This window comes from Ricinus communis, chromosome 8 (assembly GCF_019578655.1).
Source record: "Ricinus communis isolate WT05 ecotype wild-type chromosome 8, ASM1957865v1, whole genome shotgun sequence".
NCBI lineage: Eukaryota > Viridiplantae > Streptophyta > Magnoliopsida > Malpighiales > Euphorbiaceae > Ricinus > Ricinus communis.
The window spans coordinates 14,802,031-14,821,931 of record NC_063263.1 but is presented as its reverse complement, the minus strand read 5'-3'; the positions used below and the strand labels follow the sequence as shown (position 1 = coordinate 14,821,931).

Genomic DNA, 19,901 nt, shown 5'->3' with positions numbered 1-19,901 from the left:
CTGTAATTTTATTTTTATTGTACTTTCATTCATACTAATTAATATATTAGATTTGTATTAGTAAGAACTAGATAAGGGCTGATTGTAAATTTCTCTATTCCCTATTATCCTATTCTCAGTATACCATATTACATTTATATTATATTATAGATTATAAATTATAAAAAGAAAATTCCCATATTAGATTTGATTTGGGAGGAAAAAGATCCCAATAATGTTCAATAGGCCGTTGGGTATTGGGCTTGGCTTAAAGTGGCCCATTGACTTTCCAAGCCGGGCTTAACAATAAAGAAAGAAAAAGAAAAAAAAAAAACACAAAAACGACATCGATTTCAAATTGGGGAATTTCATTGAAAATATCCCTCCATTTTGTTCTAATATAAATGAAAAATGTTAAATATCCCAACTCAATTTTTACCGACTCTTTCACATGAAATGACAAATAATGTTTTTACAAAATAACTTTATTAATTAAAACAATAACCTCAAAATATTATGAATGATTTTATAAAAGTATTATATATGATATCAGGTGAACAAAAGATAGTACAAATCAGAATAAATGCAATTTTTTTTATACAAATTACGGAAAAAGTTATTGTAGATTAAAATTTTATTTAATTTGATATATACATCTATTACTAGATTAAATTTATAAATATGATATCAGTATAAATAAAAAATATGAAATTCGAGATTAGAGATAATATCATTTCAATCTCATGATTTTGATGTTTCAATTAGATATCATCATGGCTACGCCGTCATTGCTTCAAGTTGGCAATTTCTTTTGGTTTGATATGAATTTTAACTTTTAAGTGCTAAAAATCATTGTTATGTTTAATTCAATTTATAGTGATATCCTACAATTTATATGGGAACTTTACATGTAAAATCTTGGACATGATGATTTTTCTTTTTTTTTTTGCTTACACTGAAATTGGAAAATTGATTGAAGCAAGATAATAATTGAAGTTGAGGAACTTCTTGAATGAGTTACCTGTTCAAGATCTTTCTAGCAGGTGGGCCATCTGATTTGTTTTGATCCATTTTGTGTCTGTGATGTGAAACAATCAAATGATATTACTAGATTCTATTGATTATATGTGTGCTAAAAATTAACATTCTAGCAAATCCCAGCTTGGAGATATATATGTAGCTACCAAAGGAAACCAACACAATCTGATGACTGATGAATGGGTCTAGTGAAATTACATTGGTTGGCAATGATCTAGCTACATAATTTAGGCTTGGAAATATGGTTTTATTTGGTCCACATGAGGCTTTGAACATCCAATTACTAATATGATTTGTGTGATTAGTAGGTAGAAGAATATTTTCTCTCCTTTTTTTTTCTAGATATTAATTAGTGGCTGTTGAGAAGATATTGGACTGTCATGGAGATTGTAATGGTAGGATAATTATGTTTTTTCTTTATCATATTCGGTCACATCCTTGTCTGGCTTTCGTCTCCCATACCTGAGATTATAGCAAGGGGGCCTAATCATTGTAAAAGAAAGCAAGCTTTGGATAAGAACTAGTTTAATCAGATTGCATTAACCCCACATGAAGCTTTGCAGTAATTTTGTGGGAAATTATTATCTGAGACTTCTATTTCAATATAAATTTTAATCACATATATTTTTTTTCTTTGGATTATTTTTGAAAATTATGTTTAGTTTGTCCTATTCCACACCTAATTTTAATTATCACGGTACTCGACTTGAACCAAAGACCTCATCATGACATAAATTATCGCACCTATGGTCCGACCAATTGAGAAGAAAATCAGTAGATTTCTTTTCTGGAGCGGTTCATCCTTTTAAAAGAATTAATCATATAAATGAAGTCAGCCAACTCAGGGTTTACATTATATCTGTTATATAGGTTATCATCCTCTGAAGTAATTAAAATAGTGCAGGTAACCTTTGTTGAAGACAAGAAATCTAGAGAACTGCAGTTTCCTGGAGAGAAATACTAATAGTGAGATTTATTTGAGAGTTGCTATTGATTATATTGTCTTCGTTGCCATTATATGAGTAGCAACATTGAGCTGACTAGACACTGGGAGTTTTATGGGGATATATATGATTGCTACAGATTTGGAGCTTCACCCAACTGGAAAGTGGAATATGACATCTGCCACTGATTAGTGGGTTCATTTCAAGGTAACTGGTATTAACAGTTCTCACAATATTTAATAAACTTGATAATGCATGACAAGAAAAAGGTGCATGCAAGACGAGATGCTTTGTTAAAAGGCGAAGAAGGAAAAATATTTGGAATAATTTCCTTTTATGGGATTGAAATGTTCTTGTTTAAAGTTTACTAATATTCTTTTCTCTTTTATTCAACTTTCTTGAAACAAAATGTCTGCCTCAATTGATTTCTGAATCGATAATTTTTAAGTTCTCAGATTATTTTAATTTCGTCTTTCCTGTTCTCTCGAACTTGGCAATTTTTGTTCTTTCAATAATACATCAAAAAGAGAACCTAAGCAAAAGGACAACATATTTTTAATGGTTCAGAGAAAAGTAAAAAAAAAAAAAAAATCTTGTCCTGGGGGAGTTGAAAGATGAGTCCACAGGACATTAATACGAATATAATTGAAATCTGTCAATAAATTTACCGATCACACTATTTATCACAAATCACAGACTTAAAGACAGAAGTACATGTAGCTACACTTAATTAGGTATAACTATTACATAGTCTAAAGAAAACGAAAAAGAAAAAACTGTCAAACCCATCCTAACGGCTCGCAGACAGGACTTGTCATTGAGAAGTATTTTATGAAATATAATGTAGGATTCAGGGAATTAAGGTCTCAGTAGTTATACATTGAGAACCATGAAATTTCAAAATGTCTGAAGTTGAAGTTCTCAAGGCTTGTGGTTCTGGGTGTAGATGTAGTCCAAGTGAGCCTCTGATACCATTCTTCTCTTGAAGCATTCTTCATCCTCACTTTGACAGACTTCTGACCCCATTAACTGCAAGAAGAACAGTATTCCAAAAATAGAAAACTTATCACACATTATTCATTCAATTCTTTAAAAACAGTGATGACAGAAAGGCCAAAAGGGAAGCATACATCGACCATTTCACTGCCTTGAAATTGCACATATGAGTCCTTACTGGCCATTTCATTGAGGTCCACCTTCTCATGCCCTGCAAAAGATGTAAACTTTCGGTTCCTGGAAACAATCTAGTCAACCAGCAACGAAAAATAGAGGGCAGTACCTTGTTTGCTCGTCATGGGACGTGCTGATATCTTGGGGGAATACAAAAGGAGAAGAAAGAAGAAGAGAAATACATTATGATAAAGGGTTTGCTTCATGGTTTTAGGTTACACACACAGACACCTCCCACAAACAGAGAGAAAGAGAACCCTTTTATAGATAAATGAAGCAGGGTATTGGGTGTTCGGATAGAGGGAGAAGGTGATTCGTATAAATACATGCAAAAGAAAGGAAATCACCTACTGTATAAGTCACATGAAGGTCTCCTAAGCAGGCCGTTACATTACCTCAGTATGTGGGACCAACCCCCTTGGTATTCTGTACTGCATTGCTTGTGTTTGATATAGTACCAGTATTTTTATTTTGATTAGAGGAATAGAGAGGGCTTTTGTCACTGTCTGTCTGCTATACTAGTGGTTCCTGACGAGTCTTGAAACACTTTCAGAAAAATCAATGCAACAATAGTGGTTGACAGTGTCGAACAAGTCAACCTTTTGGGACATGCCAACAGCTGTTACCCACCATCACATTGTTTTACCCTAATACGTCTACACATGGCAAGATTTCTGAGTGATTAGTAAGAAAAACTATGGAAAAGAGAAAGACATCATAGAAAAGCTAAAGCACTCCCACAATACTTTAAAGTTTTAATGACTGAAATTGCATCACACATGTACAACAATTGAGAGATGAGTGGCGTCGTGGCAACACCACCTAGCTTCAGTGCCTATGTTCACCCTTGTTTTATGCTCATCTTTTAAAGTTTTTCTGTTTTAACCAGAGATATGATTGGGGTACGTCAGTTGACAGTGTTAGCGGGAGAGAAAATTGTTTAGGTGGGCAGCAATGAGTTTCACATTTTAAAAGGAAATTTGAAAATCTAGACATTTTAATTTCAAAGACAGAAGCTCGTATCGATCCAACTAATTCTAAATTAGTACTCAACTTTAAAGTTTAAAAGCTAAATATTCATCATTCTTATTCATGGTCTGTTTGGTGCTAGCTAGGCAATATAATGAAGATTTTAAAACATCTGTGCTTCTTTATCATTATATTGGTGATATCATGATATGCATTGATAATAATCATATGCACGTGGCTGGATCAGGATGCTATATTACATTCTTTATGCAATTAAAGGTATTTTCTTTTCTTAAAAAAGTGGTGGAGTGCCACCATGGATAAGAGCTTGCTAATGTTGGTTTGTCGTTTTCGACCATCATCTTTTAAAAAATGCAATGGAGATTATGCTTCTCTTTTGGAAGATCTAAATCTTTCACTTCTTGCTTATAGAATATATAGATATACATAAAGAATCTCATTAAAGAAAACCAAAACCAATTTTCTTGGTTGGGATTCTGTGAAGGGTTTATTTATATATATATATATATATATTATTTGCCTTGAGAATGGAGCTAGCATATTGAACGTCTATGTCTGCTGGGCTCGGACAAATCTGAGTAGAAAATGTTAGAATATAATTGAAAACAAAGGTGCGTCTTTAGCATGCATGTATTGGTCAAGAAAAAACAGTTGTCTTGTTCGAAATAATATGCATTCATTGAAAGGATAAAGATAAAGATTAGAATAAAGCTGGGAAGCTAATCAATAGTAATAACTTTTTAACCAAGGAATTCACGTTTGGAGTAAATTTGATTTCCTCCATTGTTTGGTTACTATCAACCAAAAAATGTTCTCACTGGAAGGAGGATTATGTATCTGACAATTCATAAGAGTCTTTGGCTCTTTGCACTGTAGCTACACATTTTTCTTCTTAATCTTATTTTTCTTGTCTTCTTCACCTTCCACTCTGAGGGTCAATCTCTTTTCTTTTATTACATTTTTGTCACCCTGAACTAAACTTTAACCATTTTTACACTTAAAACTGGCACATATGTATATATATATATATATATATATATATATATATATATATATTAATCCTCACTTTAGGCTACCAGTGTGGATGGGACTGTGGGATCTTTGGTTTTACCTCTATCTTCAGCAGACAAGAAGACAGAAACATTCACATGTATATTTTGTTTTTTTGGGTAAACACAATAAAAATTGCAGATAGGTTGTTTCCACCTTTAAATTTGCACAATTTTTAATGGAGAAAGGAAAATAGATAACAAATTAAACACTTAAATCAAAATAGAATAAAGATAATAATAGTTGGTGACTTATTTAAATAAAGTGAAAGGAAAAAACATGTAATTTTTGAGTTTTTCAATATGCTGTGGATATAATTTATATAATTTGAAATATAATATAGCATAATATTTAGAATTACCTTTCACTAAACAATGAACAAATAATAAATTGAACTTCTTTCTAAAAAATAGAACCATATGTCAATAATATAGATTTTCACTCTGATTGTAGAATGCCTCACTTGGCAAAACTCCAATTTAAGAGCTCAGCTTTAAATTATTTATATAGATAAATCCCATTTTGCATTTTCTGTGTGGATATGGACTAAAGCCCATTTAGATTTAATTTCTTTTACCTTTAATTGGTTCTAAACAGGTGATTACTGTATAGGCTTGGACTGGGCTTAATTCTTCTTTTATAGTATTTTTTATTTTTACTGAGTTAAAATATTAAAATATAATTTTTTAAAACAATCGAAAAACGACCACACTGTAAATTTAAAAAATAAAGTTAGAATTTTATTTTTACTGTTTAACTATGATGGCGTAATGGCAGATGCTTTTAATTTCATCTTTAGAGAATCTATATCAACCTGTTACATTTTAATTTTTACAGTTGAACTATGATGGGAGGTTCCTTTTCTTTTTCTCTATGCTTCTCACTTTTATTTGTATTTTCACACTGACATTAACACACTCCTTAGATATGTGCCAGACCAGACCCTACTAGCACATGTCTCAATTATTGGATTGGTGAGTTTAGGCCCATTAGACTCAATTAAATTGACCCTTTTGAGTTTTACAATTTTATTTTTTTTAATCATGGGAGGATAATGGAAGTTTCGAATTCGGAAACTCCATCCAAGTCTCTTAGAGCTCTTTTACTGGGCAAAAGACTTGTTAAAAACTGAACCAGACCTTTTCTGATAGCATATATTAAAAATTTACTGAAGGTTGGGTAAACTATTATCAAAAACTAGTGTAATGTTTACTTTCTTTTTTTTTTTTTTTTTTTTTTTTGCCAATTGAAAATTAAGCTCAATTCATTTTCAACATGTGGGCATAAAGTGAATTCTATTTGTTCCCAGGAATCTGGACCGGGTCCAAACTGCATAGGGTGAAAATCTAATGATCACAGCAAGTACATAAATCTTATATGGTTGTTAAATGGAGTGAGTGAGGTCTGCCATTAAAGAGAAGATGCAAAAGGTCTTTCTGCTATCCACTTCTCTGTTACTTTATAGCTTTTTGTCAGAATCACCAAAAGCTAGATGGAATACGTCCCAACTCCAATGGGGTGATCCCATTTTCCATGAGAATATGCAGCCACAGATATCTATATATATGCTTTCTTTTTTTGTTTGTTTCTTCTACCTAAGATTGGATTCCTTTTGTGCTTCTTCCTAGAATACAGAACTGTATGTATTTCATTCTTCTTTATGTTCAATCGTAATTTATGTTGAAATTATACATGTACATGCATATCTAACTTTGTCAATTGTTTCTGTGTTTAGAGAGTTCAGCAGCATGGTTTGAAGGCAGTGCACAAAAGTTGAGAATACATAGTGGAAAATTCTTGACCCAGAGAAGAAAAGAAGAAAGAAAAGGTCTGGCACAAAAGTTTTACTAATAACTAAGCTTTTGCTATTAATTAAAGTGCATATCTCTGTTTAATTGGACATTAGATTGGTGATAAAATGGAAATCTCAATATTATTGTGAAGTTCCATCACAGAGGCCTAGTCCCATCATCATATGTGCCCCAGCAACAACAACAACAGCCATATCTAAGTTAGCCCCTACCGAGAAAACATAGAATCCGCAGCTTTCTTTATTGACCATGCCATCACACTTAGAGCCAGTTGGGGCTGTCAAATCTGCCAAGACTTGAAGTTTTACTTGAAAAGTTTAGTGCTCTTAGAATTAGTGCTCGAGGGCCCTAAATTTTATGTATGCTTTTGTCAATACATTCTTAATTGCATTATGAGTTGACAATGTTCGCTTCATATTATTGTGATAGCTAATTGAACCCAAAAAAACTAATTGATTAATTTCAGCATTAATTAAAGTCTGGTGCATTAGTTTTAAAATTTGGTCTCCATTCCGTGATTTTTATGAAAAATTCAGGACCCCGTTCACTATCTATAAATTATAATTGTTATGTTTAAACAGAAATGTAAAACTGGATCACAATTATGAAGGAATTAAATTCGACTTTGTATACGAGCAAGTTGAGATGGCCGAGTTGGTCTAAGGCGCCAGATTAAGGTTCTGGTCCGAAAGGGCGTGGGTTCAAATCCCACTCTCAACAGCTTTAATTTTTTCACGCTTTTTTAGATGAAACATTAAAAAAGCAGATTGAATGGTTCTCTATAGAATTAGTGCATAAACAATTTCTATACTACAAAATACATCTGCGTTCTTTGAATTATTCTTTAATGGATCTGAATGGAAAAGTATTTGCCAGTAAAAAAAAAAAAAAAACAAGAAGAAGAAAATTTGAAATCTGTTATTGTTGTTGTTTCGTGTGTTATTTAGGGATTTAGTAGGCCGACGAAGTTTGAAGTTGAACCCACTAGAGAATGGGCTTTGAACTTCTGTTTCGTTATCATTTAGAGGAGTTACATTTCATATCTTAACCTTAACCTACCGATTTGCCCCTCTGCCATTGAAGGAAAGGCTTTCTTTCATTCACTGGGCGTTGCCCTATAACAACATCTTTGGCAACTAAACAAGAGCAGGCAGACAAGAAACCCAAAAATTGAGAGCATACAAATAACTTCGGTGCGTTAGCATCATAGTTATTTTTGAGCCCAATTCCAATATAAATAGTAATAAAAGTGAGACTTATCTTCAAAGAAAACGGAAACTTAGGGGAGCTCTATAAATACAAAGGAATAAGCATCATTAAGAAGGATCTATAATCAACAATTATCATCAAACTACTCAAAAACTACAAGTTTTTATAGCAAAACATAATCAAACTTTATTGGTTCAAGCATTTCTTTTCAATAATGTTTACAACTTCTTTGATTATCAATGTAATTTCAGTTTATTTCTTTTTCAAATCTTTAACTTTTAGTCTCAGCTTAATTTCTTAATTTCAAGCTTTACTGTTATATTCTTCATACGTTATCTTCGTATATTTACAACTCTATTTACTATATGATGCTTTAGAATCTAAGCAAACTGTAGTTTAGGGATCTATATTTCGTTATGATACATAAGTTACTTTAAAGTGCATCTATTCACAATGGATTGTATACCTCAAACGCATTGCATGCTCGGTATTTTTATTTTTGTTCAAACATATTCTTGGAACGCTTGATAGGACCATTTCCACTTAAATATATTTTTTGCCAAAATAAAATGAATACAGAAAAATTAAATTTATTTTTCTTTTATGAGTATAGAAGTTAATCCATAATTAAAAAAACTTGAAAATAAACATAAATACTTTTAAAATGAGAGAGAGCATTTAAATTCCATGGCATATAAAATTTAGTTGAACTTTTTGATTATGAAAGGTGGTTCAATTTGACAATCAAGTTTAGGCAAGTCATTCTTAGCCACAAGATGCTCTTCTAATAAAGATTACTGGGGTCATATCACTTCTATATCAAAAGGTTTATTTGCGATCTAAATAGTAACAATTGTACAAAATACTGAAAGTCTATAGCATTTGAAAGTTCAAATCTAAGTGAGTTATGAATTTTATAGTAAGCATACCTATTGAATTTCTAATATTACATAATTTTAATTTTTGAAATGACATTGTAAATAATTTAATTTAAAAGTAGGAGTAAACCCCCAAAAGGATAAAGAGCCAAAAAGAACTAAGATTTTCTATATTAGGTTGACCATATTATGAAAATAATAATAAGAATAATAATAAAAAAGACCTTAGACTGAAGATCAACTTGATCTAAGACTGGGGAACTTGCTTTGAAATAACAAAGAAGATTCATAGAAGGGTTTGCACATGGAAATTAATTAATCAATTAATGGAAGTGTTCTGAACATTTCTTTTTCAACTATACAATCATCAAAAAAAATAAATAAAAAGTTGGTGAAAAAGAGTGGGTTTTTGAGTGGTCAAGACACCAAGAGTGACTTTGAATGGTATTTACAAATGTAGGAAAATCTCTGAAGTCTCTGTCTATGTCCAAGTGGATGACATTTTCCATTTACCTTCTCTTTCTTTTTCTTTTTTTTTTTTTAATTTAATCAAGATATTTAGAATTAAAATAAACCATTTCTCCCAATATTTTATTTTTTTTATTCCTTGTTGGCATATTTGTCATGTTGTCTTTGGCTACTGGCTTCTTCTTTTTTTTCTTTTCTTTTTTTAATATATAAAAATGCTAAATGAGTTGATAGGATATGACCTTTTGCTTTTCATAAATCCCTTCATCTACTATTCAATATACGTCTCAATTTTTATCATTAAAATACCACTTTTTTTTGTACATAAACTCACTTGATGTATAATTAATAAAATATCCCAATAGTTAATAATGTCTAATATTCCTTCTAATAGATAAACAAATGTCTAATATTAATAAAATTTTATAAAATCTTTTGTGTTCTACAGGCATAATTTAATATTTAATACCAAACATATACATAACAAAAATTAATTAATATTTTATTATCCTAAACTTGAATAGTATGTCGTTTAATACTTATTAAAGACTTATATCAAATTCATTGGTAACTTACAATTAATAAATATATAAAATTAAATTAGCATAATAAGGTTATATTTGTATCAAAAGTTAAAAAGTCTATAAAATACTTTTTAATTAAATATTTTATATACTAATATTAATCTATATTAATAAATAAATTATCATATAACAAGTTAATAAAATTGACCAATATTTACTTAGAAACAGGCTAGCGAATAACGATGTTTTTGTACAGAAATTAATTAAAGAAATTGATGTGAACTGGATTTGGGTGGTCTAACAATCTCAACTTCAAGAATTACTCAAAACAGAATTAGTAAATTAATTAAGATATTATAAGTGCTTTGAAAGAGAAACATCTTTCTGAAAGAAAATGTTGGTGAAGAGGAAAAAGGAAAAGGAAAAGAAAAAGAGAAATCTATTAAGTTTCCTTTGTGGGTTTGCGCCGCAGAATTTGGTGGTGTTTTCACATTGGATTTATGTTAATTATATGGTTTACCAACCACCAATCAAAAGGAAATACTTTTGTTTTTTTGTTTTTCTTCATTCTTAGCATAACAATAAATCCTATCATTTTTATGAAAATGAATTAACAATTAAAGCTTCTGTCTTTAGGGTTCTTTTGTAGTGCAGCAATTATTGAAGGCTTTCTATGCCAAACAAGTAATCTATATAACATTAATAAAGAGAAATGGTAATTTGTATAAAACAATCCCAACTTAATTGAATAAAAATATAAACTGATCATTTCCCACCATTTCTAATGTTATTGAGTTAATAATTAGACAAAGACAAAGCCTTGTCCTCTCTAATTTTATAACCCACCCCCCACCCACCATTATATACTATAAAAATTCACAATTTTACATCTTAGTATTAAAGTTTATAAAGTAGTGAAATTAAAATATATATATATAAAAAAAATTGTGGATGTAACACAAAGAAAGAAGAATTATGTCTGCCATGCCGTTTGATTGAGACATGTATGAAAGCTTGCATAAGTAATTTGGTCTGATTAATGATCATGAGTTACAAGAATGTTTGGTCTAGGAAGCAGAAGAAGTCCCCAGGACGAAAAATATGCATGGATTTTTTGCTGAGGTGCATAAGTATGCAACTTTAAGTTCTAATAGATAGGAATTAATGGTAGGTATACCAACGATGAAGCCTGGGAGCCAGGGTTAGAGGTAACCACAAGACACTTCTGAACCTTAAGAGGATTGGTCTAATTCCAATTCTTGACGGTTCTAGTTCGACTCGATTTCACTTCCATTCGGTTTCAGAATTTTTTTTAAAAAGAAATAAGTGAAACTTATATATAAATACTATATCAGTTTCACATAGTTTCTTTTTTATAGACAATTTTAATTCAGATTTTAAAGAAATGGAACTATAACTATATAATTAATCTTTTAATTCAGGACAGATTCACAAACCCTAAAATATTTTCTAACTATAACTATATATATATATATATATATATATATATATATATATAAAAGCAACATAAAATATAAGCAACCCTCAATACTAAAAAGAAAAAGAAATTGGAAAAGAATAAAAGAAAGAAAGAAAGAGAGGGGAGGAGAGAGAAGAAATGATTGGTTAGGAAATGCCGACGAGGCGTCAGCAATAGCTAAGAAAAGGCAACATCCTTCACCTACCACACAATCTCTTCACTCTCTCCTTTTCTTTCTCATCATGCTTTCTTTCACTCTTTTTCTTTTCTTTTTTATTCCCTACCAAACCCTATTCTCCTACTTCCTTTATTTTGCTCTTGTTCAATGTTCACCATTATCATCATTAACCCCTTAATTCTAATCTCCATTAATATACATCATCCTAAACTTAATATTATTTATTTATTTATTTAGTATGATACATTCATTACATTTTTCTAAAATTTTTGTGTGAAAATATACGATAATTTCTATTACACTTATAGTATTTCAAAGACCAACTGAATGCTTATTTTATTGCACAATGATTCAAATTTCTATAAATATTCTTCTTTAAAATATAATCTCGTTCGTAGATTATATTTTTTCTATTCATTTATGTCCAATGAGTCCGCACCTATACATATAATTTACATAATTATTACTTTTATTATGAGTAGTTTAAAGTAAATTTCAAATATTAATTTATTATAGCTTAATTGCAGATATGTGTGTAATTATGTCAAGTTCCTTTTGTTAATGAGTAGTTTTCACAAATCTAGATTGAATTCTCTAATACCCATAACAAAGAAGTTAATTAAGAGTTTTGAAAAGTAGAAACAGAGGAAATAAGTAACATCTCTTTAATTACGGTTGGTGATAACAAAAAATTCTTTAAAATAAAGTGGCGTGAGCTATTGGAAATGTATGTAAATCCATATAACAAAATAAAATTACCAACCAGATTGTTACTGAAGTATTACAGTAAATTGGTGAAAAAGTAAGAATGACTAAAAAGGAAATTGCATCAAGCTTTGACTTACTAACAAATAATAATAATAATCTTGGTTTGGAGTTAGAACAAGTTTTCTTGGTTGGTGAGCAATGGAATCAAGTAACCCTATTAAACAAGTTGCAAGCAAGCAATCCGTATTTTGTTTTTATTATTATTATTATTTACTATTATTAAGAAAGGGAAGTATATTATTTACTATTATTAACAAAATATTTATCTTATCTCTAAATTTATAATGAGTCTCATGTCTTTATTATAATATATTACATATATGTATGTGTTTAAAAAGAATCAAGCAATGAATTAGTCAAATTACAAGAAAATTGTCATATTTTTCCAACAATTCAAGTGAAATATACAATGAAAAGGAAAATATTATATGAGACCATACACACAAAGGGGTTGTAAATATTCAATAATTAGAAATCACTATATTAGACTATTTTAAAAAACAACATCTATTTCTAACTAATATATGAGCTAATATTTTATTTTTCTTAAGTCAAGAATATCATCATTTTGGATTTCTATATATGTGTGTGCGGGTGGGAGTTGCTCCAACAACCGAACCTTTGTTCATGGTGGACTTTGAAGGAGTGGATTTCATCACAATTCTTTTTTATATAAAGTATTAAAAGAAGCTATTAATTTAGGACATGTCTACTTAAAATAGTTTTAATTTTGTTTCTAATAGATATGATAATTTTGCAGGCCATGAGGTTCATTTTTCATTTAATAATTTAGACTAATTTAGAGCGTGTCAAAAAGAACTATTACAAGTGGTAAATAATTATTTTAAAAATTTTAATATAATTATATATCTAAAATTAAAATTTAAGATTTTAGTTATATACTTGTTTGTCGTGTTTCAAATTAATAGGATTGACCGGTTACTGTAGTCTCTTATAATTTGTCTTAATTTACGTAAGAATTGAGAATATAGATTATTTTTTGCCAAAAAAAGAAAATATGGAAACAAAGATAAATAGTTCCCGTTTTATTATTTTGTGAGAGTTTTCTTCAGGTAATTTGTCTTAATTTACGTAAGAATTGAGAATATAGATTATTTTTTACCAAAAAAAGAAAAAAAAAGAAAAAATGGAAACAAAGATAAATAGTTCCCATTTTATTATTTTGTGAGAGTTCTCTTCAGGAATGTATGCCAACCGCTTTTAACCTAACGACAATACATATAACTTTAAAAGAATAATAATAATAATTATATACTTGGGTACATCATCTATGTATGCATCATCACTTCAATGAAAGGGATTTCACTATGATATATATATATATATATATATATATATATAATATTCCTACCAATTGACAAAATCTTAATTAAATGGGGAAGTGAAGGAAATCACTTATTTGGATTCCACACACGTTATAATAGTATCTATTATTCAATCCCCAAGCTATAATAAAATTATCCTAAGAGATATATGATAAAAATTCAATAATAAAAGATATTGTTGAAATTTTTGTAAATTCTCCCACATCAAAAAAATGATAAAATATATATAATAATATAAAGGGCAACTTTATTAACTTAATTTAAATAGTTCTAATGATGGGGTCTACATTAATTTGATTTTCATATTTTTTTTCTTGAATTCTGATCATTTTTATATTCCAAATCTTTCATAGAGTCGACGCATATTAAAGTTTTTACAAAATAATATTCTTTTAACACAAGAATCAAAATTTAGGTGTGAAAGTTACATGCAACCCATTTTCAAATTAAATTTTACTTGAGAGGGTTAGATACTTGGCTCAAGTGAAATTCAAAATGTTTAGGTTCGATAAAACATCTAACTTTCAACACTTGTAATATTTATTCTATTGATCTTTTGATGCCAAGCAGCCAAATGGGTTCAAGTTCCATATTATAGTACTTTCAGATGAGTAAAATGAATTCAACTTGTGTCCTTCCTCCAGAACATGTCTACAACCAGTTGTGACCAATCCATCACATTTAATAACTTGTCATTTCTAGAAAATTATGAGATATAATATCCTTTTTCTTTTAACTTTTAAATGAGATTATATTAGTTTTTGACAGCTACATAATAATAGCCTATAACAATTATGAGTGGAAAAGATTGTACAACTTTTCTAGCTAATTATTCTTTTTCCTATTTCTCTTAATTTTTTCACTGTGACTAAGATTTTCATATACTATAATAATCTTCTTCTATTACTAGAGTGAAGAGTCATTATTGAGAAAAGGGCAACAAGGCATGGTAGTTGGTGGAATTTAAAAAAAAAAAAAATGGTTTGAAGAATTCATATAAACTACAAGTATAAGTAGAGTTTCAAAATCCAAAGCTTTTCTTTTCTTTTTTTTTTTGGGTTTTAGAAGTAAAAAGGAGCAAAATAAAATAAAGAACATCAGATTGATTATCAGTTAACAGGTTGTGACCAGTGATAACTACCTAGCTAGCCCTCTGCTTTTCCACCATCCAAAGGGAAGATCCACCAACCTAAATTTTGGCAGCCATGTCCATGTAGCTCTCAAAAATTAAATACTGCCTATCTAATGTTCTTAATTAACCTCCAAGAACAATGGTGTGAATGGAAGCTGCAAATTGTAGTCAAGCCCATTATTTTAAAACAAAACAAATTTTTTTTTTTTCCTCTTCTTGAAAATTAGTTGGAAATTAGTTTCAGCAAAGCAAAAACAAAAAAGAAAAAGGTTTATAAGAAACATCATTTACCTAACTATGTAGTTTTCAGAATAGAGATAATATGGGGTACACAAACAGTTCCCATGATTCACACATTATGATCAAATTATTTTTTATGAGCTTCAGACAAGGATGATTATGAATGCATATACCAAGTTGGTTGTGATTTATATCACCAGATATTAACCTAAAAATGTTACAGCATAATATTAAGAAAATTATCACAATAGACAATGACTATTAAGTGCACAAGATTATGATGTGTCATCATATGTATTAATAACATTGAAAAGCAATCAAACATCAAAGTATTCCTGTCAAGAACTAAATAAATTAGAGAGAAACAAATATCAACTAAATCATTCATTGCATATATACATTTTCCAAATCATCAGAAAAATGAAATATATGTCTAAACTTCTTGTATATATAGATTTTGTTTCCTTCCATATGTCCCTTTTCCTTCAAACCTCTCCTAAATTACTTATAAAATATTACTCAAAAGGATTGAGTGTCAAGTGGTATTCACATTCTTACAAGTAAAAAACACTTCAATAAAAATATATATTTACCCCAACATCTCCACCCATTCTTCAATTGAAAATTCACAAAAAATAAAAATAAAAATAAAAATAAAATTAATTTCCCTTTTCTTTGTAAATAACAAGACTTGTAAGGGCTTTTTGCTTCTGTTTTTTTTGGTGGGTGGGTTTTGCTAATCTCCCCTTGAAGGGCACCAAGGAGTCATATCCATGGGATAGCTACCCAAAACCCTCAAAAAAGAAGTGAACTCTTGCACTTCAGCTAATGCATTTTGTGCCCTAACTTCAGCCATTGAAGCTTCAAAATCAACATAAAACATATACTCAAAATGCTTAGCTGTCCCTACATTTGCATCATCAACCAATCTAATCGGACGGTTCCTATGCGGCCTTGATTCAATCTTTGTCAAACTTATGTTCCTAAATGCAAATGCTGAAAGCACCTTAAACAACACACTCGTCCCTTTATCATGAGCAAACACGATACTCGTTTTAAAAGGCCGATCCGTTCGCGGAATAATCGGCTCACGCGCCAACATCACGAAGCGCGTGACGTTACTTGAATCATCCTGTATTCCATCTGCTAATATCTGCAATCCATATAACTCCGCTGCGCGTGCACTTGCAATCGCGGCCGTATCACGTAGATTGTTAGCGGCTATGTACTCCGCTGCTCCGGCTGTATCATCCACTGCCTCACGCGCCGCGTGGAGACCGAGTTTTGTGAGTGTTAACTCACATTGAGCGAGTGCTTGTGGATGTGAAATCACACGCGTAATGTACTCCTTCCTTACACCTGGAAGAGCTAAGAGACAGTGGTGAACAGGCAGCTGAACTTCTCCGACGATGTGAAGGCGGTGACGGAGGAGGAGATCATAGTTCCGGTGAATAGAACCCCCCAGAGAGTTCTCCACCGGTAGAACAGCTCGATCTGCGATCCAAAGCTCCACCGCTTGAAACGCGACCTCAAATTGATCGCAAGGAATCGCTTCACAGTTAGGGTAAGCTTTTCCGGCAGCCGCCTCAGAGTAGGCGCCGGGAACACCTTGATAAGCAACGCGAAGTTGAGAACCGTGCATCGGAGCCGGCGAGAGGTCAGTGATTGTTAACGGCTTTACCGGCTTGTTATCGTTTGCCGATGATGACGAATCTTTAAGAGGAACTAAATTAAGGTCAAGAGAAGTCTTGTGGCCGTTGACAGCGGCGACATGGTCAGCGCCGCCGTTATCGCCGGCACTAGACTTATCAGTAGGTTGTTCTTGAGAAACCACTTTGCTCGCCAATATGGCGCATGAGCTTTGCCAATCAGCTCGGCTTGAACCGACGCCGTTTGGAAAATTAAAAGAATCTGAACGGTAAATGCAATGGAGAACAAGTCTGCTAGGACCAACGACTCGCTGGATGAGTCGGGGCCGTGTCGGGACAAGCGACTTAAGTGGATGAGGTGGAGAGATTGCCTGCATAATGCCTATGTGAATTAATCAAACAAACAATTAACACAAATGAAGAAGAGAAAATAGCAGAGAATCTGTTTGGATGGTGTTTTTTTTCCTTTTCTCTGTTTTCTATTTTTCTTGGTTGGGTTTTAAAGCTTGGTGTTCTCTTGAAGAAGGGAACGTCAAGCTGAGGAAAAATGAGGGGGTTAAGGGGGTTTTTATATGGGAAGGGAAGTGTTTGAGAGGATGGTAACGGGTAATGGGCAATGGGCGTTGGGTGTGGCGCCTCTTAGCTGGGGGTGGTTTGGTCAATCCCACACCTACCCCCTTCTCTCTACCACTACCATTTTTTATATTATTTAGTTTTTATCATAATAATTAAACCATATTTTATTATTAATGCACATTCGCACGTGTATATGTTTTATTTTATACGTATGTTTGTTTTTCAAAGACTTACCGCCCAATCCCCTAGGAAAGTGATCTGCAGGTACTTTGTTTTGATTTTTAATTCAAGATTTTGTTTAGTTAATAATACTAACAAGGGTTAATTATCTTAATAAAGATGCAATCTAGGACTTGCTACATCCAACTAATCTTTTATTTCAGACATCGGAACAAATAATTTCTTTAAAATTGGCCATTTTCTTGGCAAGCAGAATTATATAGTACATGGCAAAATTATTTTCTTCTTTTCTCATTGGCAGAAAGAGTTGATGGAAAGTTTTACTTCTAATGATAATTAAGTATTTATGCCTTGTTTAAGATTAGGGTTGAGAAGAATTTTATTTTAGATTAATTTGATGAGAAATATTATCCAATACTATTCTTAATTTTTTATTTCAAGAAGAAATATAAATACTTAATTAATGACGATTAACAAGTGTATTTTGATATTAAAAATAAAAATAAATATTAGATATTAAAATACATATAAATATTTTTATTTTTCATCAACACCAATCATGTTGATGAAGAATTAGATCAATTTTGTGAGAACTTACGCTCCAATCAATAATATTTTGCCATATAACAATATCACAAGTGTCTTTTGATGGATTTAATTATTTAAATTTATATTTAATCTCTTTATCTTTTCATCACATTCATTGAAAAAGAATTTAATACATACATCTTTGTTTTTATAGAAAAAAAATTCATTACTCTCGTAAAGGATAATTCATTATTTTTGTCCGTAAAGAAAAACCCATATAACTCCCTTAAATATATAGTAATATTTATTTCATAAAACTGATTAATATAAAAAAAAAAACCATACTAATGATCAAATAGATAAAAATAAAAAATTTTAATGAAAAATAAGAAAATTAGTGATACAGAAAAGAGGCTAGGATTTCTCTAATAAGTCAAATTCAACATATCACAAAAGTAAATATTTCAAAAAGAAGAGCACACTCGTCTTGATTCTTGTTGAAACATAATTGGAAATGAGAAAAACAAAGTTGTCTTATTCTTATATGAAAATTTTAATTTTAATATAATACGATAGATTTTGTCAGGATTTGAATTTTCTTTCCATCAAAGTGGAACTGTATTAAATTGAAAAAATGTATATATTAAAAACTAAACTAATGTTTGTATTTTAGAATTACAAATTTCAAGATCTCATCGTTGATAAAGTGTCCGATTTTGATATTTCACGAATTTTAAACATATAACTTTATCTATCGTAGAATATAAATTCTATAATATACTTATTCTTCATCACTCATTTATAATTTGTGATATTTTACAATGTGAAAAAGGAATATTACAAATTCATTTATCTCATAAGTTAAAGAGTTATTGTTTAAAACGTTCTCAACTCTAGGTAATGATAAACTTGCTACGTGTGAGGGAGAATATATTGACTTCATCTAAGTTAGCTTGATAGAAATGCCTCTTTTAGCACATGATTATACCCCATATAAATTCTACTTTTTATTTCCTTTGTGGTGAGCCTATATTATTATGCAGGAGAGTATATTTGAAATTATGTGTAACCAACAGGAAGAAAGTAAGGGAGAAAAAGAGGGTGTTACTCAAACAACAAAGGATTAGGCTTTTGGCTTGCTTGATGAGAAATCTAACTATATTGGAGGACAAGGACGAGGTCTAAACCTATAAAGAGACTCGAGAGTAAGTCCTATACCCATTGGGGTCTGAGAAGATACATTAGATTTATAGTGTAGTAGGGTGGTTTCATAAAGGGTGCAATCCTAATTAATACTGCAAACACATCCTGTGCATGAAAGGCAAGTTGGTGCATTCTCTTTTGAAAGAAAAAGAAGGAAAACAATCTCATAATATATATATATATGTATGCCCACTATTGCCTTGAAACTCTTTCGGCCTCTAATGAGGACTCTTTGTATGAAGCTTTGTATCTGCTTGGTGGATTACAGCAAATCCATCAAGGACACAAACGGGTTAAAAGCCAGGATACCTCCTAGTGTTACTTGTTCAACCAAATTGTTTTGAGAAGCTTTTTATTGCTGGAATTGCCATCACATATAATTTATGTTTAGTTTAGTTTTCTTTTAGAAAAAAAAAAGGAAGAAAATTAATGGCTTAAAAATTAATTTGGTAATTTATTTAATAAATTAATATTATTATAATGGAGTGAAATAAAATTAATAATAATTTGGTATATTAATAAAATGGTATTTTAGTTATATTAAGTTATTTTAGTTATAT

The 19,901-nt window shown here is 30.6% G+C and overlaps 2 protein-coding genes, 1 long non-coding RNA gene and 1 other non-coding gene across 4 annotated transcripts; 2 read left to right on the top strand and 2 right to left on the bottom strand.

Annotated features, from left to right (window-relative positions):
* Window positions 1-2,603: 2,603 nt before the first annotated feature.
* LOC8267020 (putative phytosulfokines 6) lies at window positions 2,604-3,515 on the bottom strand. Its single transcript, XM_002527417.4, has 3 exons — window positions 3,241-3,515; window positions 3,092-3,168; window positions 2,604-2,990 (listed from the first exon to the last, which is right to left on the bottom strand). The coding sequence occupies exons 1-3, from the start codon at window positions 3,335-3,337 to the stop codon at window positions 2,883-2,885; spliced, it is 282 nt and encodes a 93-aa protein (XP_002527463.2). The 5' UTR covers window positions 3,338-3,515; the 3' UTR covers window positions 2,604-2,882.
* Window positions 3,516-6,026: 2,511 nt separating this feature from the next.
* Window positions 6,027-7,397, top strand: LOC125370982. Its single transcript, XR_007217112.1, has 2 exons — window positions 6,027-6,810; window positions 6,907-7,397. It is a non-coding gene; the product is annotated as an uncharacterized LOC125370982 (long non-coding RNA).
* A 224-nt stretch (window positions 7,398-7,621) lies between these two features.
* Window positions 7,622-7,702, top strand: TRNAL-AAG. Its single transcript has one exon. It is a non-coding gene; the product is annotated as a tRNA-Leu (tRNA).
* Window positions 7,703-15,759: 8,057 nt separating this feature from the next.
* On the bottom strand, window positions 15,760-17,439 carry LOC8267024 (arogenate dehydratase 3). Its single transcript, XM_002527418.3, has one exon. It carries the CDS (start codon window positions 17,229-17,231, stop codon window positions 15,942-15,944), a length of 1,290 nt encoding a protein of 429 aa, XP_002527464.2. The 5' UTR covers window positions 17,232-17,439; the 3' UTR covers window positions 15,760-15,941.
* Window positions 17,440-19,901: the final 2,462 nt, after the last annotated feature.

Bases quoted from the DNA above. Each gene is read 5' to 3' on its own strand.
- LOC8267020 (XM_002527417.4), bottom strand. From the start codon at position 3,337: ATGAAGCAAACCCTTTATCATAATGTATTTCTCTTCTTCTTTCTTCTC. The intron at 3,169-3,240 runs GTACTGCCCTCT...CATCTTTTGCAG, and splicing joins TCCCATGACGAGCAAACAAG to GGCATGAGAAGGTGGACCTC. The intron at 2,991-3,091 runs GTATGCTTCCCT...TTCTTCTTGCAG, and splicing joins AAGGCAGTGAAATGGTCGAT to TTAATGGGGTCAGAAGTCTG.
- LOC8267024 (XM_002527418.3), bottom strand. From the start codon at position 17,231: ATGCAGGCAATCTCTCCACCTCATCCACTTAAGTCGCTTGTCCCGACA.